This window comes from Hetaerina americana, unplaced genomic scaffold, assembly GCF_022747635.1.
Source record: "Hetaerina americana unplaced genomic scaffold, ioHetAmer1.1.p SCAF_6, whole genome shotgun sequence".
Lineage (NCBI taxonomy): Eukaryota > Metazoa > Arthropoda > Insecta > Odonata > Calopterygidae > Hetaerina > Hetaerina americana.
In genome coordinates, this window is record NW_027287205.1 from 19986222 (window position 1) to 20009142 (window position 22921).

The 22921-nt window shown below is 41.5% G+C and overlaps 1 protein-coding gene across 4 annotated transcripts in view; it reads left to right on the top strand.

The window, feature by feature from the left end:
- Positions 1-38: 38 nt before the first annotated feature.
- The window catches only part of LOC139695431 (heterogeneous nuclear ribonucleoprotein L-like), a 207290-nt gene continuing 184407 nt past the window's right edge, over positions 39-22921 (top strand). For 2 of the 4 annotated variants that reach the window (XM_071594218.1, XM_071594219.1), the window contains exons 1-2: positions 39-139; positions 22645-22694. In XM_071594218.1, the coding sequence (XP_071450319.1) occupies positions 71-139; positions 22645-22694 (119 nt within the window). In that variant the 5' untranslated portion in view covers positions 39-70. The remainder of the gene's footprint in view (positions 140-22644; positions 22695-22921) is intronic. The other 2 variants (XM_071594216.1, XM_071594217.1) reach the window with 2 other exon arrangements.

Sequence of the window (22921 nt, forward strand, 5' to 3'; positions counted from 1 at the left end):
CTATATCCCGGCATCTGTCTGCCATCTACCGGCAGTTGATTACTCACCGGCTTCTTGAGTTAGTCTCGTCATGGCGTATAACGGAGAAGGTCCGATGATGAAGCGTCCGAAGACAGATGTTGAATCTCCACTTCATAAAGTAAGTTAATTATGAATTAACTCAAAATCATCAGTTTTCCGTGCATACCAGTGGTGTTAGATTTTTTGATCAGTCGAAGAATGCTGTGCATAATTGATTGCCAGAGTTCCCTAGCAATGGCGTCGGTGTATTTTTCACGCGCTTAAGTGACGCCATTGCTAGGAACATATTTTTGAATAAAAATTTTGTCATGTAGGATATTACGAAGCTGTTGCAAGTGCGTGCAGGTAGTGGAACTATTTTCTATTTTTTGCAATTTAGGACTTGGAGGGGAAATGCTGATTTACTTGCAGTTAATTTGATATTACATGAGATGGCGGTACTTCCTCGTGCGTTTATTGTAGTGTAATATTTGTTTTTGTCATGGTATTCCCTTTGAACTAGTGCCAGTCATTGACCTGAACCTGTATTGATTCGTATATTGTATGTGCTTTAACTTTCAATTTACGAAGACGGAATGGTCATTATTTAAACAGTATCAGAAACTTGTGTTGTTAGTTGATGGTGTGGTCAATTAAGTGTATGTATGAGGATCTTAGTTCGTGGGACGTTCCATTTCTTAGGTTTACATGAAGGAGTGAGTTGTAGCTGATGCGCTGGATCCTAACAGGATAGTACTTTCCTGAATAGTAAATGAAGCAGCAGTGCACTTCGGCGAAATACGTATAACAGCCAAGAAGTGGCAGTTGATACATTCATAATTAGCACGTCTTTTTTCAATTACACCGGTTCAAAAGAAGTCTTACCAAACTTGGGGTGCTTGTGCCTACGCATGGATGGATGGCTTGTCCTTGGCCTTTGTGCGGGCAGGTGGTGATGGCGGTATCATTTCCCGCCGGCTATTCGTAACAAGCAAGTTTTCTCTGTGCTAGAGTATTTCGATTTCATTGGACGGTCAGCTCCTGGGATTTTTCGAACGAAGCCATTCTGTCCAACTATGATGTTGTGTGGTATAAATGTTATATTTGATTAGCAATTATAGTGTTTTAAGTAGTTAATTACAAAATAATAATAGTATTCTACAGATATGATGGCATTTTGTGGTGGAATATAGTTCACTCATGTGCCATTTTTCCATACATTGTTATTGTTGTCATTGCCATTTTATCCTGTGCGCCGGTTTTTCTCCATGTAACAGTGCTAGTTTACGTAAATTGAAATCGCTATAATTTATATCATTAATTTGCCAATGGACTATGATTAAATAGTATTTGTACCCAATTATATTAGTAATGTTTGTACAGCGTTTTGCTGTTACCTGATGGTCGTTTTGAATTGCACTATTTACATAACAAGGAGGAGATAAAATTAATTCGCTGACCATTTGAGCATGGTCAAGTGCCCAGTTGTGGCTTTGTAGGATGTGCTTAACCTTTGTTGGTTGTGATGTGATTTCAAAATGCTGTTTTTAGCCGCTGAATTTTATAGTGTGCAAGAGTTATGCTACGTAGTGGTACCATTCCATCTGAGCTTATTACTCGGCACGGCATGAAAACTCTTGGTCAGAAGAATTCGAGATTACTAACTCGCGGATACTCATCTTCGTTCCGTGTGTTCTTAGGCTAAAGGAAGTTATCTGTGACATATGACCCATTTGCATGCATGTAAATTTTAAACCTTTATGATTAGCCGTTATTTCAAATATCTCTTCTGCTTCAAACTTGGATTCTTGTGGTAAGACAGTCGCGTTTAGCGGATTGAAGATGTTGTGAATTGAAGCCCCGGCTTGGTTTGACGGCGGTCAACTGCTTCCCACCAGCGTTCCGGTGAATCGCTGTGTTGTAACTTTCACGCGGTGCAGACACACTCATTCAGCCATTATGTGTCGCTGTGCCTGTGGTAAATAATATTTAAAAAGTTAAAACGTGTTGGGTGCATCTGGTACAGGTGTGTGTGGTCGTGCTTATAAAAGCAGTCGGCGGGAGAGGTCGAGGAGAACAATCCTCTGATCCACCCCGTGGCACGGGGCCGCGCGTTGTATTAAGAGTTGTATATGGCATTGAAGCGAGATTTAAGTAATTCCAATTGTTTCCAGTGTAGTTGTGTGTATATAAGGGCAGGGTTAATTTATAATGGACCTCTATTTAGTGGAATCGGTAGTCTCAAGTTGGGGCAGCGTTCATTGGATGGCTTTCCCGAGTTACTTACAGATTTTCTTGCTGCCATGAAAATACTATGCGCTTTGAAGGAAGCGGACCATGGTTTTCCTCAATTCGAATTGGCAATGTTTCGGTTGAAGTGGTTGAAAATTTTAAGGGGACTGCCGTCATGTAATATTAAGATTGTATTGGTTGCATCAAGTGTTTGCTTTCGGAAAGGCGGGCAAAATTGTATCCACATTCTTGATAGTTGATGGAAATTTTCTGTTACACAGTGTAATCTCCGGTTCTACTTGGCTTTTAAAGAATATATGCGTGGATATATTGAAAAAATTAAAAAAAGTTTTTATTTTTTTGATCAGTAACCCATATAGCCGCTGCTTGTCTTTGGTATTTTTGTTTAAGGCATATTGCTAGGTTCACTATGATTAATGAAACAATTTTATTCATGCTAATTTACTTAAATTTGTCAATTATAACCGGATTACGTGATTTTAATGCATATTTAAATAACATGAGCACGAGCAAATGTCCTATGTGGAGGATTGTTTTACGAGCTAAAAATGAGCTAGTTTCTTTATCCGACCGCGTGGATGATTGGATGTGGCGTTTGTTTATATTGTTGCTCGCAACTTATGAGAAATCATGGCGGAAATGGGTATTATTCATCAGCAGAAATATTATGTCATTGTCGCGGTATTCCCTCGTTCGTTTTTGTATTTTTAGGTAAGTTAGTAAACGCTGCACATGCATGGACAGTTGTAGGCTCCTTCGATATTGTTTTACAAATGATATCCTATATCAATGTTGTTCGTGTTAGAAGTAATTCGTATCTGTTTTTCGTAGGGGTAAACGTTGACCAGTGTATTAGATTCATCAGCGACCACAGGATATTTATTATCGTGCGTAGTGATTTACCCAACCTTCCGGTAGGAATTTGTGGAGAAGAAACACAAGAAATTACGTGTCGTACCCTGGCGAGGAAGGACGCTTTTGAGGACTAACTGTAACGGTGCCCGGGAGATGCTGCCGCATTTTCCCACGAAAAATTGGTGTCGCTATCCCCAAATTGCCGACGCGTTTTCCTCTCACAAGTTGCTCGAGTTTTTAAGTTCGCGGTCGACTACAGTAATTCATGCTAATACCATTGTTAATGATTGTTATTGATAACGTCCCCGTTAGACATCACATAACATGCCCTGTCTCTTGCTTAATTTTTCTGTTAGCTTGCCTTAGAATGGACAGAGCTATGATGGGTGCAATTATGTAGTCGTTTAAATTGGTAATGCCCCAATTTTTGGTGTTTTTGGCATTTTCCACCCAATAGCTTATTCGTAATACATTTTTATGTATGCAGAGGAAGATTGCAAACTTGAGTTGACTGTTGAAACTTAGTCGAACTCGATGGTTACGGAATAGACCTATTCGTTTTCGCTGGTTCGTTTGCCAATTTTTCACGTCCAGCGTAAGTGTGCTTTCTTCATACGAAGTTGAAACGTTCATGTCCCCTCATGTATCATTTCCTTATTGAAGCCATGGTGTACGCCTTAGCACTGCATTTGCTCGCTGTACCAGATGTGAAGTCTGTCAGTTCGTTGCTGATTTTAAAACGAAACCATTTGCGGTCATTTTGTTTGAAGAAGTACAAAATGTATATATTAAATATGCGATAAGTGATAATATTGAATTGGGGTAATTCTCAAACAATTTTACATTAAATGTTGAATTTATTTCATATCTTACTGTGATGTATTGTTTATGGTGAATTCTTTGTTTGTTTATTTACAATAATTTGTACTGAAATGAAATTGATATACTTATGTGTATATTCTCGCAGCGGCCCGTAAATGATTATCATTAATTAGTCAAGTACATGTTTAATAACATTTCATAGCATAAGCTTTTGGAGTAAGGTGCAAATTCAACTATATTCATTGTAGGAAGGCTGGAAGGTCCATGCTCAAATCTGGAAGGGTAACGAAACACGCAGAGAAGCTGCGGCTTTGCATGGCTAGAAACACTTTTTAAACGCGAGTTTAAACAAATTTGAAAAATTTCTCGATAAAAGGAAATTCAGCCGATTCAACGGCAAACTGGAAGTCCGTGGAATTGGCAAAGTAAAGTTAAATCGCGATAAATCAGCACTAACATGCCCGACGTCCCCCGCATATTAATCGAAAAGTTTTGATTAATAAATAGGTGCTGCATTATTTGGCAGGGATGCAGTCAAAATGCTGCACTACGTTCCATTCCAAGTGATGTAGTTTTTAGTGGAAATTTGTTTGGGTTCCTGTCTGACTTCAATTCCCTTAAAGCCCGGTTTACTTCGGCTTCAGCCCCATCTTTCGCTATTTTCGAGTCATTGCCCATAGTGCGATTAATAATGACATGGATATATGGGCTGTGTTATGGGTAATGGTAATGGACTACAATGCCATGAGCAGGTCATTATCAGAATTATTATGGCTTCACGCGCCCTCTGTTTATGACGAATTTCATTGTTTTCATTTAGCCGCGGGTGAATTCTCGTGAAAGTTCTTGTGTTTGAGGTAGCTGTAATAATGTATGGGCAACAATTATCATTTCACCAAAATATTAGTAACTTTTTCCCATTAGTCTTATTCCAAAATAAGACAGCTTCCCGTGATGTACAGCTGATCGGCAGATCTCATTCCAGATGCCGATGTAGGCATGGTAAATTCGAATTCAGGCATGTCCGGAAATTTTGAATTCCTTAAGACGCGAGATTGTTAAGAGGATATTTGGTGAACTTCGCGGGAATTTGATGAATTTTGCGGCAAGGGATCAGTGTTAGGTCAAGCCACTGGTTTTTTTTGCGGGTTCAATTCTATTTTAAAGTTTTACTTTCAATAGCCATGGGCTGATGAGCATGAATGCACTGAATTGCAGGCGCTAAGGTTTTGTAAACACTCTCCGGATACTCTTTTAGTTACTATTTCCGTACTCCCCGATGGCGATTTTCTCTTTTTCCTGGGTTTATGTAAGCCGGCAGCTGGTATGGGCAATTGTCCGGAGGTATAGGTGTGAGGAGGCTGCTTATCAAATGTTTTTTGATCCATGTTATTTTCATGCGTTCGCTCTTCATCTCGGTGAGTCCCACAGTTCGTGCATCGGAGGCAAACGAAAGCGATGAAGGACGCAGCGCTCATCCTGGGCCGCCCCTGGACAAAATGCGAGTCAAGTAGTCACATTTTTGTGGTCCATAAGCGTAAATTGGTAGGTCTCCAAATGTATTGCTCCTAGCATGTCGATGCGGAGGATGAAACGATTACCGATTACTGGTGAATATCTTGAATAATTTCACTTGAGTTACCATGTTTTTGGTACCGAAGTACGGAGGTAGACAAAAGTTTCGCCTCTCCTATCAATAGCACTGGTAACTGTTGGGAAATGGTCGTTTTTATTTGGGACTGCACTAAAAACCAAGGTCTTTGAGGTACAAATTTCGCCCCAAGCAGTTTCTAGGTGGTGTGATTCACCATGGGAAATTAAGTCCATTCCGGCGATAGTCTTGCATTTTAGAGCCCGCGTGCGTTTTTATCATAGCGTAATCAAAGGTGGATCGTCTGTTGCCACCTTTATTATTTTTGCTAAGGCATTGTGTACATTAGCGGATACAGTGTCAAGTTTTTCCGGAAATCCATGCACCTATGTGTGCAAATTCATTCGGAGCGATTTTACTGTGGCAAACCTTATCTAAAAAATATGAATTTATTTTACATTGAGCTTTTACGACGAGAATCGACTTTATGCAAGGGAATATACTTTTTACGCGAAGAAAGCGTCGCCTACGTAGCATTTTTAGAAAACGGATGAGATCATTGTCTCAATCCTGCTGGAGCAATGTTGGATTTGAAGGAAGTAAATTGATTGCGACGTAAACTGGTGCTTAGGATGAGATTTCTGTTACTAGGGTCGTTTACAAAACTTCCTGATCAGTTAATCTCAGTAAATCGAAATTACCCTGCTTTGCTATAGTTTAGCTGTGTTTGAAATATTAGCTCTGTGAGCAAACATTTTATTACGGTGTAAAAAGTTGGGAGCCCCTAAGTTTTCACCAAGCAATCGCATAGGCATATCGGATAGTCCCCGTATTTCGGTTTTAAAAGGGTATAGAAATTTCCTAAGTGGAATCTTAAGGGTTTAAGCCAAGTGCTCTAGGAAACCTTACGTTTTAGCCCAGTTATGTCACCTACAAATGTCAATTTTCCTTGGCCCAATCTCTATACTGGGGCCTAATATCAGGGAAATATTTTCCCGTTTAATCATATAAAGTGTCTATTATATCTTGCTGTCGCGCTTGTAGCACACAGTAAATGTGCCCGATCTGTCGTGGCTTTTTATGGATTCAGTTTTGAATATTCGAGCACCCAAGATAAACTCACCCGGTCGTCTCAGATAAAATTGTTTAGGAAGCAGTTTCAGAAATTTAGTTCGTAGTATTCCAGAAGCCTAAGTATGAGGGGGAAAATGACCAAATTCGGAGTTGTGTGCGACTAAGTGGTACCCGTGTAAATTGGATAAGGTTTCATTTATCTCCCTGATTCTCCACGCCGCATATGATCCAAATAAATGTAATATCCAAATCTTGTGATACGGTCGGTTGGTGCCTCTCTCGTATCTATCAAAAACTTGCATGTCTCCTGAATTCTCACGATATTGAGAGGATATGTGAGGAGTAAAACTTAAGCCTAGCCCGGTTGATATTGCTCTAACTTTTAAATTTGTGTTTTTAAGTGGAATTCAATTGACTGGATTATGTATAATTTAATTGTTATACGCATGTGGGGGTGAGGTTTTTCAGTCATTTGCCGAGTATTTAAGACCTTCGTAAACTTTTGGAAACCGAATTTACTTGCCACCTCGGGAGTTTTTGAGGGTCCTACGCCACGCCAGGATGTAATTCAAATTGAGTGATTAAGATAGCTAGACATCAGCACTGGCAATTTAATAGATTTCCTTCCCTCGGAAAATTATCGGTCACAACCAAGTCAGCGGGGTGACATTTGATCAAAAAACCTAATGTGATATGGCATTCCAACTCCGAACTAACGTTTCCTCGCCGTTGCAGAATTTGTGTTGGCGTTTTCACACCCACGCGCCAGGAAAGCAGCTTATGACATAGAAATGGAACGTTGGAGATCTAGGTAATTTTCATTTTGAGGTTCTTGCGAAGTCGTGTCCAAACTCCCTTGTATGCCCTGAAAAATTTGTTCCCCTCGGTCTATATCTAATAATGTCTATTGGGACCACTAGTGTCATTCTTGGAAATTTGTGGCAGTGATTCGAAATCAGTATTGAACTTAACGAATTTGAGGATGGGCATGAATCCTCTGAGTCTAAGGTCTTTTGCCTCAAATATCGTCTAAATCAGTGTATAAAGTTTAAAAATTATTTAAATTATTCTTTCTGACTTCGTTCTGATAACTGCGGTTTAATGTCTCTTTTAATCAAATCTTTAGTAAACGTGAACGTTTACTTTTTTTACTTACGGATTTAGTTTAGATTTGTTCGGGCATTCTCTTGCTCTCAGAAAAAAATATGGTATTTTCTTCTTAGTTTGTTTAGTTTATTTTACTCAACTTTAACTTACTCAGGGGAAGTATTGGAAATTGTTTGGTGCAGAATGAGGAATTGTCAGTTTTTCATCTTTATTAATAATTCGGCATGTTACTTAGTTTTCAGATACGCTGTTGTCACCTAAGTTTCAAGGGTAAAACTGTGATTTCTGTGGTCGCTTACGCTTATGAATTTTCTTTCGCTGGCATCTGAATTTATTCTTCGCCTAAAGGAATTAATATGCTACAGACTGGCTGGGTTGTAGGATTTAGGAGGTGGTTGAACAGGAATAATTTATCAATCAGAAAAGAATAAAACAATTCGTAGAATCACAAGAATTTTGACGCAATTTAATTAAATAAATTCCATTCCCTTTAGAATAGAGATGTTTATATTCTTCGTGTTCGCTCTCTCGCACCCGTGACTGAGATCATTCGCAAAAATTCTCAATTATGACGGCAATTTTTTGTGATCAGTTATAATGCCGGTAAAATGGGATAATTGTTATTATTATGCATTGACCACATGTCCAGTGAAATTGCTTCATAAATATTATTTCACTCATGGTTGACGTATTTTAGGTTTCTGTTTCCAAAGTGTCTCATTTTTCCGTTCCCCATGACTTTTTCTGCAATGGCCCATGCAGTGAGGAAGTTTAACGCATGTTATCTTGAGTTCAACTAATACCGAGGTTGTTCCCTAGAACCTATAAGAGCTAATTCGCCGGATGGTTGAATAAATTTTGTTTCAGTTTTGAGTTTATTCGCGTTTTTAATGTGAATATTTTCCAACTTCGGAACTTCCAACGGACGCGGAGGCATAAAAACGTTGCGAGTTGGTGGGGAGACCGAAGCTTCCTAAATTGGCTCCGGCTCGCTGAAGTTTCATTAACTCACGTCTAGGAATATGCCCGTTCCCCGGGGTCTTCGACGTCGAATGTGTGATTACCTGCTTCCCAGGGGCCGCTACTGATTCCGGGGGTCTTTCCTACTTCCCTGAACCCCCCCCCCTGTCTCCCCCAACCCCGGTCGGGGTTCTGTGACGACCGGCCTGCGCTCATCTGCGGAGGCTAATCGGCTCGCGTGGGAGGAGGCGTCGAGCTCGAGGGTTTTTGGGCGGCTATGGGATCCCGGCCGGCGAGGTCGACCGGAAGAGCGGGATGGGGGACCCGGCGCTCGGGTCTTTTCAGGACCTCCGGGACCCGGCTGCCTGGATGGGCTGGAGGGTTGCTCGTGGATGGATGCCTCGAACGCTTTTGAGAGATGTCCCGGGCACCTTCAGCTCCTCCGCTGGCCCCCTTTGCATCTCCCTCGCAACCCATATATCCCCCTTCCCGTCTCCTCCGTGTCTTTGCGTGGATGTGGTGGGGGCCAGGCTTGCGAGTCGGGCCCCTCACCGCCCACCTGCGCAGATCCGGCGGCTTGCGGAGGGGCAGCTATCGATCGCAGTTGGGCTCCTCTTCCCCAACCAACCTCCCTCTCCTCCTGTTCCGCCCTCACACTGGCCCCTGGCGCCCCCGGCCTTCCGCCTCGTGACTTATTGGATTTGCCGCCTTTCGTCTTTGGCCATCCCTCGTCCTTCCTCTTACTTGCGGCCTCGTCCCTCCCTCCATCTCGCAACGCGTCACTCCCTCTCTCATCGGCTGCGCCCCCTACTCCCCGCTCGGCTTAATCTCCTCGTGGGACGTGAGGCTCTCACGGATGCTGATTCTCGTATCCGCGACCGACCCGCGTTCGCGGACCATTTACTCATAAACGGTCCGTGTCTTCGTAAGTTACGTATGCCTCAATCGACAGCACCTTCGGATATTAGTAGTAACGGCTCTACAAGGCATCCTAAATGAATGGTGAGGGTCATGTGAGCCCTTGAGTAACCTGTTCCGGTACACTTTACGGTTACAGAAGCCACCATATAGAATTCTCTCTAGACTAGTCCGTCTAATCGGCGTGTTTCGTTACTTTCCCCAGTACTACCAACTTGTGAATGACTGCCTTTGGCTCGGCAGCTGATTTATTTAAAGGATTTTTTCTTGATTTTCAATATTAGACTTGTCGATCCCTTGCAATACGTTAATTATAATTATCATTCATTAAATTCATACATGATCTAGCTTTGATTAGGCAGTAAAATGGTTACCCGCATTTCTTAGCCCGTTACAGAAGTGTAGTAATTGATTGGTATGGGATGAGGATTAATAATAAGACGACGAAGATGTTACGGAAAACGAAGGTTGAAAACATTGGAGTAGGGGGACATAAGCTAATGCGGTTGAAACATATACTCATTAGGGGTGTTATCGATACGGTGAAAGAATTGTCTGGTAAAGAAACTTTAACAACATGGGGGGAATGGATTGCAGGCACCTTAATCAAAGATATAAACAAAAAGGAAGTGAAAATTCTTCTGGAATATTCAAATGAGTCGGAAACTTGGTCATTGAGTGAAGATGGTAAGCGGTGAGGTGTGGGTGTGGGCACGAATGGAAAATTTAAAGTGGACAGGAAGGACAACTATCGATTAAGTTGTAGGCATTATAGATGAAGCTCGGCGGCTATTTGGAGAAATTGTTGGCCACGGAGGACACGTAAATGCTGGCCATAATTCAAAGAAATGGGATGATGAAGGCAGCAATAGAATGGAGAATGCTGGGACAGGTAGAGACAAACAGTGGCGTGTTGTCTCAGGGTCCATCGTAAGCATACCTCTAGACGGTCGACTATTGCTGAGGAAAGGTTTATTTTCTTTCATCCCAGGCAGAGGGAGTTGCGAAATAATCGCATATCAGCAGTAATTTCCGTCTCAACTAAATCTGCTCGTATATGTATAGGCATTTAAATTATAGGGCAGTTAAAATGGAATGCCTCAAAGAATTTGTTAAAATCAACTGAACACCTTTAATCCTCGCAATTATTTTTTTACCAACCTAGTATTTCTATTAAAAACCGTGACAATGCCCGCTTTCGTACAAAGTTTTTCCGCGATTCTAACGCAATATTTTTGTCCAGAAATAAATCACCAGAATCAGTTTCAGCATGAACATATTTTCATCAACATTTTTAAAGAAAATTTTGCTGCAAATCTTTTGATGATTTTTGGAATCACGTGAAGGCGCTGGGCAATGGTCTGAGTTGATCGGTGTTAGTGACTTAGTAGATTGATATTTCATTCCACCCGAGGACGTTCGTAGGGATTTCGACTCAACCAAAGGGGAAGGATACTGGAAATAAACCATTAGAATTCCTGAAGGGAAAATGTTTAAATATAAGTATTGTTTTTCATTAGCCACCCACAAATTCGGTAGCCTCACGTCTAAAATCAATCCATTTTGTTGTAGTTATTATATGACCTCTTGTGGTTACGGGGCACTTTTTCATCGCTCCCACCATTGGGTTGATGTTTTGAGGAATCATTTTGCTCAAGTGTGCGCTGACGTTGAAGTATGATGTGGAAGTATTTCTGATCCACGGACATTTGCCTTTCCTTTCCCTCTGCGATGGCCTGAGGACTCGATGTCTCCTGTCGTAATCAAAGTTAAAAACACCGTTCTCTTCTGCTGTATTGTGTCTGAGCGAAGTTCGTGTCCCTTAGGACCACCCCGACGGAAGCTATGCTCCTTAGCTTATACGGCCCTGTCACACTCAACCTTTCGTTCTAATTCTGGACCCACTACCTAAATGGCATTTTTCTTGGCGTCGAGAAATGTCCATGGTAGGGTAAAGGGTTGGCACTCGAGTGTTTCCAGGCCCTACAGAGTGATACTGAATTATTCGCGAGGTACTATTCTTTCGCGAAGCCGTTGTTTAAAAATGAATGTCATTTGCTCGGATGTTCTTCACTATCCCATATCTTCCTCCGATCTTGTTTTGTTTATGCAGCTCCTGGGCGAATTCAATTCTCTGTGGATGTGGTTGTGGGTTATTTCCGCAAGAGGTTAATGGTAATCCGTATTCATTGCTTGTTGCTGCTGTGTTTTAAACTCATTTCATCTCAATCCCCCTCGTGAAATTTCTGATTAAGACTCAATTGCAGTACATTTTTTTTGCTGATTGTCCCGACCTTTTTATTAATTTAATGTTTTTTTTCGCAATTTTTAACCGTGGAAAAGTTTATGTAACTTAATTTATGAACTCCTAATGTGAAAAAATCATGGTCTGGTTTTATCACATGTGATAGTTGCGTATTTTGAGAAATAATAAAGGACGCTTCGTAGAAAATTTCCGATGGCTCCGTGGTTTCCGTCATTGCTTGTATTCCGCGGCGTCATATGAAATCTTTTGAGCACGTAGAGCGGTTGCAATTTGTTTTATAATCTGTGAAAGTACATGTAGCGAACATGCTTCCCTGAGCCTGCTAACGGTTTTTTTTATTTGAATGTGTTTTTGACTCAGTTCGTGAGCGCGTTAGTGGATTTAGGCGCTGCGATTTAATGGCATCGTTTTGTCGTGTCGATGTAGTGCCTCGGGTCGGCGTGAGTTTTGAGGGGGTGTGGAGAGGATGCAGGGGCCCGTCTTGAGGGTTGCGCGCTTCCCGTGCGGTCGAATGTGTTGCGTTTGTATTGCGGAAGAGAAGGCACCCTTGGAGTCCCGGGCAGGGCGCACGCCTGCGCCACGCCGTTCTCGCCAACCCGACGCCATCCCCGCACCAGCAGCGAACCCGCTCCCCGTTCCCACGCCCTGGGCGGTGAGGGTGCATTTGAACATGACGCTCGGGGAAAATGCCTTTCTTTTTCTTGGAAAGCTGAGCGAAATTTTCGGTACGGAGCTGATATCGCAGCAACTCTCAAATGTGTTGATAGGGGAGCACCGGCGTCTCGTTTTAGTCCGTATACTCGCCCGGAGGGGGCGTCATCAATGTCGCTTTTGAACACCCTCTGACGTGCGCGTTCTACCGTTTAAATGTAGGCATGGATTACAATTATTAGTTTAGAAGGATCTTTGTGGTAATGGTTTTTATTTAGGATGAGGGCAAGTTTTCGGTAGTCACGCTAAAGTCAACGGATGTGGAGTAATGGGATATAACCGTACGATGTGTAATTAAATCAGCAATTTGCAATGATGCAGTAGACATTTGTATGTGTTACTCTTGTGGATGGAAGCGTTCCTCTTTACAGATGATTACAGAAGTTTTCGTTGTGGGTTTTCGTTTTATTCTGGAATTGCATCATTGGGGTAGAATTCTTAGGGCCGTTGTTCATGGACAATGTGCCTTCTGAAGTTATGCATTTTTTCCACTACTGGATTGAAAAATCTTTCAAGTTTTAGTTTAAATTATCAATAAGTTATTGCCTGAGAAGATATGCTCTTATAAAAATTACTCATTTCCTGCTGAAAGTAGTAAAATATTCTCATATCTCACCATTTCCTTTGATCTAGTTTCGAAGTTAGTGTAAAGTGATTGGGTTAGGATGTCGTAAAATGTAATTAATTCGTTTGGAATGTATACCGTTTATTTGCTATTGTTAAGTGTTTCGGATTTTGTTTCCGGACATTCCAACGTGAATATTGAGATTAAACAGCCTTAACTTTTTCTCAGGCCTGATTCGGCTCAAACTTCTTTTGTATGTTCTGTAGTGGGTGGTGAGACCCCAGGGCCTAGGAAATCACTATAAACCTTTCCACCCTGCGACCCGGCTCCTATTGTGAGCCGGGTCGCAAGGCATTCCAAGTAATGTCGACCAACTACGACCGAAGTTTTGCATGCATGCCATATATCCCAAGTTTTATGGTGAATTCTCAGCGGAGGTAACATTCACATCGTCTTATCTGTAGGGGAAAGTTTTTCGCAAGGTTAGGCGCCTGTAATATCAAGAGAAGTTGCGAAGTATTTTTTTTGGCTCCAATGTTGTCTTTATTACCTTTTACTTACTTTTACTTGGCGATGTCGGATGTTTCTATTATATCACTAGGCTTGCCTTTCCTACGTAGATGTCTCTCATACGATCATGTCTTATGCTTTGTTTACGTGAGCTTACTATTCGGATTGATTGTTCAATATTTTGTCTATTTCAGACATCTAGTTTACAAGTAGTAACGTATTTACTTCAGTTATAACAGTTATCGTAATTTGCTTGCCTTTATTAGATTATATATTCTGTATTGCCAACCCTTTGTTGTAAGATGTGGTTTTGTTACGTACTTAAGTTTTTATCGAATTCAGGTTGGAATTTATCGTTATTGTTTGATGGATTTTTAATTGTCGCCTATTCATAAATATCAAATTACAATCTTGAAAGAACATTTTAAGGTTTCCTTCTCTGCCATTCTTTACAAGTGTTATGACTGCGTCTTATATTTTGCGTATCCGTCTTTTCATAAGATAAGCACACATTCTTTTGGATATTTAGTGCCTTATTATCCCTTGAATTATTCATGGCAAGGCAAGTCTTATGGAAGTCTCACCCATAAATTTTACACTTACCATGAAAGTGTGGTGCGCTTATGAAATGCTTATCATCGGCATTGGTCTGTTATAAAGCTACTAATATTTATTAATTTACTAGGTTTAGTGAGTCAGCGTCACTATTGGCGAAATTGTTTCAATCACGACTCTTTGTCTTTTGACTGACTGGAGCTATTTATTGTCTAGCCACTGAAAATGTTGAGTGGTGCTACAACGAACCCCGGCAGAAATTACTTCATTGAAAGGTGCGGAATTATTCTGTGGCTTTCATTAGCTGGACTTGCGTGAGCGCGTTCATAAGATAGGCCTATATGAGTTTTGACGCGACCATTCCATTTCTGCTTTCCAGATACTGTTGGCTGTGTAGCTGTGCTTGGGTAATAGGATATATTTCGTCTTCTTTGAGAAGGTGGTCTCTGTATTGAAATTCAATCGGATATTTGCAAGTCAACTTTCATTTGCCAATGGGACCATAAATAATTGATGCCATTCAAATCCCCCGTAACAATTATGGATACAATTTACCCAAGTTACCCTCAGAGCAGTTCGCCAAAACGCCATTCACAGACGGCTATTACTCATGCGCCATTTGCCAATGGATTGATTTGGTGACTATTTACTTCGTGTGATTTTGTTTGTGTACGACCGCGTCCGTGATTGCGTGACGTTAATAGACGAAATCTCTCACTATCCGATCACTCGTTTTTTAAATTATCGTACCCCGTCACCGGTACCAAGGACTCGTCGCGCCTGTGCTGCTAGGAAGAAGCCATTGCGTGACGCAGTGGATGGGCGCGATAAGAGTAATAGTTATTTGATTCCTCCGGAGCGGTCCCAGTACTTCTTGCAGCGATCTCCCGGCGTGACTATAGCGTCCTCCTCCCTCGCCTCTCTTTCCTTACTGGCGGAGAGGATCGATCGAAAACCCCTCCCCCCTCCATTGTCTTCCTCCCGATTCTATCCGTCTCTGTATACTCCTTCCCTCAGTTAAGCCTCCCCGGTTATGCTGCGGCCGGAGCTCTCCCCTCCCCGCATTGCTATTTCTCCTCTTTCTCCCTTTCCTCCTACCACCGGCCGGTGTTGCTCCATCAAATCGCTAAATCACTCCATTTTCGCCGCACGAGGATTCGAGTCTTCCTCTCTATTCACCGAATTTCGTTCGAGCTGGTTTTTTCTTCCAAGGGTACGTTCCAACGGGCCTGGTGTACCTCTTCATACTTTTGCTATGGAAAACTTAAAAATGATCGTGCATGTAGGTTTCTGTCTTCCTTGTTACATAATATGCAAGGGAATCATGTCGCATGTCAAAAAGTTGTAACAAGGTCCGACTTGTGTTCATTACCGATTTTCATTATCGCATAGCTCCGTTTTCACGTTTTGGTGGATGTTTTCAGTTCAATTATTTTATTATTAACTCTTTGGAGATGTTTAAGAATATATACATATATACGGCACTTTTCGTAAGAATTCGCGTGGTGACTCATTCAGTACCTTAGCTCATTTGCTCCCACTCAATTATTCACAAGGAGTAATCTCGGTCATTTCATTTCAAATCGGTTTTTGTGTAGTGGTTTTCTTTTTTATGGAGGGGTAATCGTATTTTGCATGACTCATCAGGTTCAATTTATTTTTTGTAAATTGTTTTACAGTATAGATTATGCAGCATTTATATTTCACTGGTTGGTAATGTGCAGGTATTTCTTGCGGCTTGGTAATGTACTGAGGACTCCTTTAACTAATTTATATTCAGAATATTTATTAGGAGTAAGGGAAGAAGTTTGGGTAAAACTAGATTTTATTAAGGCGAATGGATCTACCGCTTCGCACTGGAGTGCCTCCATTGTTATAGAATATAATACATCTTATGTAAACATTTAGTCCTGATTAATTTCTGGATTGCAAGCTAAGGATGGGTTGTTGGATATATCTGATTTGGTAGCTCTGGACCAGATCTAAGGAGTGGTACGGATGATCGTCGCCGGGACCAAAAATGGAATTTTGGGGTGTCCTCATCGCATGTGGTTCAAACTCGTTTTTCCTGTGAGTGGGCGTGACCTGGCCATATGCGTGCCCACCGACGTAGTCTTGGGACCTTCGATATTTTTTCTGTTTTCCGACCATGCATTATGCCTATCCTTCCTCCGCGTTCGTATTTCATCCTGCCTCTTTGCCGATTTGTAGATTTAAGGTTGGCAGCAGTGCGGGAGGCGTCAGATGATTAGTACGCAGGTAAGCACCTCTGGGTGGGGGAATGGGTTGCCCACGCGAGGGACATTGAACTTCCCGTGACTGACTAAGCGTTTGATGCCTTGCCTGCGTCGCTGCGTTCGACGGCTTTTTTGCTTTCATGCCGTTTTTGATGAAGTCTTTTGGTTTTTCTGGGCTACTTTATTCTTTTTTCTGACAGTGTATTATCTTGGACGTACCTTAATAGCAAATGTATCGTTTAATTTTGAATTGAGTCGTGTCAAACCTTGACCGGGCTGTAGCTCTCATGATGATGGTCCACGGTAAGGTTTCCCATCCAACTTGGATGCTACTTATAGGACTGATCGTACCAAATTCATTCAATACAGTTTTTCTCAGAAGCATCTACCGTTCAATCTAATGTAAATTATGGGTAGTAGTAGCCATTGCAACTTGTTTCCCCTTTAGCCGTGTTGCATGTCGTAATGTATTCCCTTTACCCTCCGTTTCCTGTACGTTTTGTTTACCGCAGCGAAACCTGCAGGCATGGGAAAGTGATAGTTTTCTATGCTACTCCGCGTCAGTAGCTTTCTGTTGACTCATGATTTATTTACGCTACGGCAACTTTCGCGTTTCAGAAATACGAATATGCTGATAGTGCCTGAGTCAAGGGAAGATACTGAGATTATCTAAGACCAAAGGGGGAGGGGAAGTAACTCGGATATGATGTTCTATTTACTCGGAGTCGCGTGCTGCCTCTCGCTGGTTTACTTAGATTTATCAGTCGCGATGCCTTTGTTATACTTAGCTGCGAAGTTATTAAATCATGGCGATATTTGAAGTTGTTTAAGGGTTTTCGCCGGCGTGTGCTCTTGTCGGTATTTCCCTAACTTGTGTTCTGGTCCTTACCCCGCCATGGCATAATCTTATTTTCCATTTTCATCTTTTGTGATATTATTTTCGTTAGTGTAAAACCTGTTTTTATGAGCATTATATTTTTGGTCAGCGAGAGGTCATCTCCTCTCGTCTCTCTCTGGAAAATTCTGACCCTATTATTATTTTACCTAAAGTTATATTTGTGACACTCATCAAGGCATTTCTCATTTTCAAGCAATACGATATGTGTATTTCAGCGGTCCCACGTATTTTTTCAACTGCAAAGGAAAGTTAGCCTTTAATTTATTCCTCCCAGGACGTTTTTATAAACATGGTTCCCGAAATTGGAGGAACGTAAATGTATGGACTGGGAAGGGAGTTAGATTTTTTAACAAGGATGAAGTTCATACTTTAACCTAATCCGTTTTTCTTCAGTCTCTTACACTGGTTTCTGGCTATGGTTCTTAAATTATTGTCTAGATGCATAGGCGTGGTATTTCGTGCAGTTTGTTTTATAGTTTCTAATGGCCTTGTATTTGGAGCTAGGAAGGTACTACATTGCGTCGTAATGCTTCTGATCTATCTTTTCTTGCACTGAAGTCATGGTTCCATAATAATCTACCATCATTTATACCGAGTGGCGTTAGTTGCAGCGAGATACGTTTTCATTGGATCGTTGATTTCGTTGAGAAAATTGTGTAATTTTTCTGTTAAAATATTTCTAGGCACCCAGGTTTTGCACTGAAGATGTCGATTGGGCTTTCCAATCGCTGGCAGTTCGCCACTCTGCGAGCCTGTTGTGCTCCCTCCCTGTAAGTCCGAGCGTCTCAGCTCTCTGCCCATCCCTTTGTCCGTCCCCTAGAAATAAACTCCAGATTGCATGCTCTCTCAAGATGGCGTGCACTTTGTTGCCACGCAAACGAACGTAAACATTTGAGCGTCGCCATCTGGGAACAGCATGGTGTTATCTTCTGAGTCCCTAGATGGTACCTAATAGTTGCTAAGGGTGACCATAGATGCAGCTGTTTTCTCTCCGTGTCATGATTAGGGTGTAATGCTCGCAAATGATCCCCATGTCCCCGTCAACAGGGTCAATGTGCCAAAACTTATTACGTGTTTCTCATGAGTGTGTTTGCTGTCTCAATTTGCTCATATTAATTCCTACCAAATTCGTTAAACGTGTTAAAGCATGTAATTATTTTTTGCGTCGTGTTTCATTGTATTTATGTGGTATAATATGCAAGCTAGGACACTCGAGTGCGCATAATTGTAATTCATACCTGAAGGGAGTAAATTAATTTGACTAATCCACGTTACTTTGCGTTTGCTCCGTCGTTTTAAAATATTATTTAGTTTTAAGTAGTTGAGAAATAGATTTGTTTTTAAGATTTTTTTTCGTTGAATTGGCGTAGAAGCAATCTTTGCCAGAATTTCCCTTGTTCTGTCGTATGATTTAACTGGCGTTAATGTTTTTTCCGAATACACTGTTAAGAGAATTTAAATTAGCATACTGAGAGTAGGTCGTCTTTGTTCCAGATTACCTCCTTTTCATTAATGACTTCTTCTTACCTAGTGGCCGGCGTTCGTTTTACTGTGCCTTAAATCTCCTTTGGCAAAATGAAATATCTCGTCTTATCCGTGGAGCAGGCTCATTTTTGATTTTATTCTAAAGGTTGAATGTCAAGACTCTTATCCTGAAGGGGCTTGAGTGCCTTTCGCGCCAAAAGTCGTGTTCTCGTTTGGCGTGGTTGTCAATCCTCTCGTCTTGTACCATGACATTTTGACAATATTTTCATGTGAGTGGGAGGTTAAGTTATTGCCGTCAGCTGCCTGAAAAAAATTTGCCGTTTTCCAAATATGTGAACACACTCGAAGTAGCAACTCCAGCCATTATGCTAATGAAAATTCGGCGACAACTTATTTTATGTGAACGTGTGACACATTTCTTAGGTTTTTCCCATTTCTGCTTAGGAAGTTTTAAAAAAAGAGTGTACTCCTGGCTGAGATAAATTCATTAAGAATGGACCTGCAATCTAAGTATGTGATTATTATAGGATAACGCGGAGTCTGGCCCCGGTAATGATAATAATTATAGCTGTTTCTTAATGAAATCGAGAGTATATAGTTTATTTCGAAGTACTTAACTGAAATTCTTTAAAGTTTGTGTACTTGCGAAGGGTTTTAGATCATGACTCTGTAACTTGTTTTCAGGGTACATGGCGTGAAAGAGGATTGCCTCGGCCAACGCGGGGAAACAAATAATAATTTGGCACAAAAGATTCGAGTGTACAGGTGGTGACAGTAGCTTATGCCAATAATCATCTAAAATGATTAAGAACGAAGGGAAGCTAAGAGTTAGTCGGGTAAGGAAACTTAAAGTATTATTTGAGTAAGCCAAAAGAATAAAATCTGGAAGTCTGTTATTTGCGTCGAATCCGAGGCGTGTGACGTGTAATCTCGGTCAATTTTTAAAAAGAAATATACCGTATAGGGACCGTAGTAGACCAATGTGACTAAGTTTTGATTTTCAAACTCTTGGCGTGACACAATGGTTAGTTTATGTTAATTAGGTGTAAACGTTCAAGAAGAGTTTCTCAGTGATAGGTAACAGGATTAGGCATGTGATGCTAGGATGCGTTCTCGCTACTGCTTTTAACTCTTGGTCTGGGGTGAGAGAGAAATATGTGGGTACAATATAGGAATGAATGTTGGAGAATATTAATTGATTCATCTGTGATCATGGTTTAGTAAGTTGACGCTACGTAAGGGCAAGCGAAAATAATGTAATCATCGTTGGCTGCGTGACAGAATCAGTGTTTGTGTGACAGTTACGGCATGGAGGAATCATAAGATGATTAACATTGGCATTTTTATAATATTAAAATGTTCAGCTGCTAAATTGAATGTAAAAGTTTAGAGATTGCTGAGGGCTCTATGTGTTTACTTGGTGTTTCGGATGGAAATTGGCATTACGAGAGTTGCCCATTTCCATCCAAAGAGGAATAACCATTTTCTCAGCAGAGAGAATTGGTAACTTGAAATCTAGCATCGAAGATAAGAAGAGGGTAAGCGTGGGATGGATGGAGGATACTTGAGGTGTGGGTTGGGGAAATTATGGGCAGTGGAGAAGCAGGTTTGGTAATGGAAAATTTAGCTGTCGGAGGAAATTCGGAGTCACCAAAGTGGATGGGGAAGATATTGAGAAATAATGAAATGTGGGCGACCGTATTATGATCGAAAGGATAACAAGGTTGTAAGTTGGCTACGCGGGGTGGATGGAGGAAAAATATATTAGTTGTCCTTCCAGGATTTCATTCTTGTCTTAATAATGCTGTGAAGTAGCACGATGATGAGCGTTTAGTTTTGTGTGTGCCGATGCGTAAACAAGTAAGCGTTTCTGTCGAAATCTACGAAATGCTTCTGAAACAAGTCTGTGTCAGATAGTGCACCAAAATATCCCTGGTTCCACAAAAATGTTTCGTCGTTAATTGTTTCGGGATCACGCTAGTTGGGAATCGTTTCGTTATGTCACCTGGAAGGATGCGGACCTAAGATTGAAGTTTTCCGTCGGAAGCGGTCTACGCTCTTTTCCCATTTCCCGCTGCTGTGTGGGCAGCTCTTTAGTGTGGGCAAGTCCTTGAATGCGAGCCTTGCCCCCTTCCTTTGTCCTTGGAGCCTCGGCTGAGGAGTTGGTTGTGGCCGTCGGCAGTCATTCTCCATGCCGCCTCCGCTTTTTCCCACCTCCACTGCTTTCCTTGAGCGCTGCGCGGTTTGCATAAATGTCGGGCGCGTTCTACACCTAATGCCGCCTTACCGGGCGGTCTTGCCCGAGGATAATTCTCTTCCCGGAACGCTCTCGTGAGGAAGACAAATCTTCCCGAGATGACACCTCAAAGGGTGTCTCTGCGGACGCATAACTAACACTTCTACAAAGGAGTAATGTAGCTTTGGTCTGGCGGACTCTTTTAACAATTGTCGACACTTCGTGAAAGTTAGTGATGTTAATTCAGTGCGGTCACTCGGTTTACCGCAGTTGAAGCTGTTTTGCTTCTGGAGGGCAGTATACGGGCTCAACTACTCAGTATAATAATTGCTCTCATTCTTTCGCCATTCTCTTTACCCTTAAATTATATGCCCGTGTTTAACTACCGATCTGGAGGAGGCGATGGGGCTGAAAATCTTTTTTTTTTGAGTCCTCTTCCTCTTTTAGCTGCCTTTTCTTGTAAGGGCAAGCATGGAAGATTTTTTACTGTACATGCGTACTTTTGTTATCATTCTATTTGTTTGGTGAATTTGCTGATAACTTTAATTATCTCTGGGTTATCTCTAGAAGAATCAGCAAGGCGAACTACCAAGTTCATTTTGCTTGTAGCTGGGGATTCGATCGGCTTTAACGGAAGATTATGAAATTAGCTGGTGTTCGAGTAGTAGTAGCTGAAAGGGGAAGCACTTTTTGGTCTGTCTACGTATGAATCACGTTTTTCTCTCTTAGGCGTGTTTTAGCGTTCATTGAAGCTTAAGGATGGATTTGTGAGTAGTTTTTTGTTTGCGTGCAGTATGTCATTTTCCCTAGTAATTACATGATTAGGAACCCGTCCAGGTTGGTCCAACTTGAAGGTTAGTTAGAAGGTGGGTGAGAATACAGCTCACCTCTTGCTTTACCTGAAGGTTTATGGAATTCACTGAGGGTCATTGGGGCAGTACTTTTTTCTGTTATCTGTGGTCTCGCAAGAAATTAACGGGGCATTATTTTGAAAATCGCGCTATGGTTGATTTTAGGGAACGCATTTTATAATACAAAGGTGTTTTCATTTTATGATTAAGGGAACAGAAATTGCTACCAAATAATTGCCATAGTAGGGTTTTAATTTATTTTCTCCTGATAAAATGAAGACGACGTACTGTTTACTATGTTTGTGATGAATCGATTTGAACCAATGTAACCTGTGTAGGATTTGTTATTTTATCTTTATAGAGTAAAGGCGAGTAGAGGCGAAAACTCGTGGTAAAGTGGATTCTTGTGCGAGAGGCACCGAGTGCTGATTATTTCTGAGAAACCAAATCTTATTTTCATTTACGTCCTGATTGCTGACTGATACTTATGGTTTTATTTTGCGATTTACTGTTATTAAGATATATTTCGTTTGTTATAATTCTAATGGGTTGAGTCCCGGGTATTGTGTGTTGTATTGTAGTCGGATATTTAGGCACGGAACCGGCAAGGGCGTTCGCAGGAATTCGAGTTTTGATGTTCGTTTTGGATACACAGTGCATTTAATTGTATTGATCCAGGGAAAATTAAATAATACACCCGTGGTCATAGTTGTCAACCTTTTAATCATGGTTTTCTTTTACCCTTTTCAGAACCACTCCGACCAATATGGAGGTTATCAGGACGAGCCGAGACGGAAGAGGTAAGTTTAAACTTCAAATCTAAGCGGCTTGTTTTGGGGTAGCCCGTCCAATTCCCGAGGTTAGCGGCTCGTGAGTCCCGGGCGGGGTTCAAGGCGTCGCGGAGACGTTTCCGTTTCCAGATCTAGGGTGCAATCAGGAGCAGCAGCCAGGGAGCGGGCGACCAGGGATGTGCGAATCCACGTGCCTAGGAAAAATCTTTTTTGGTGCATGTGAATGGTACAAACGT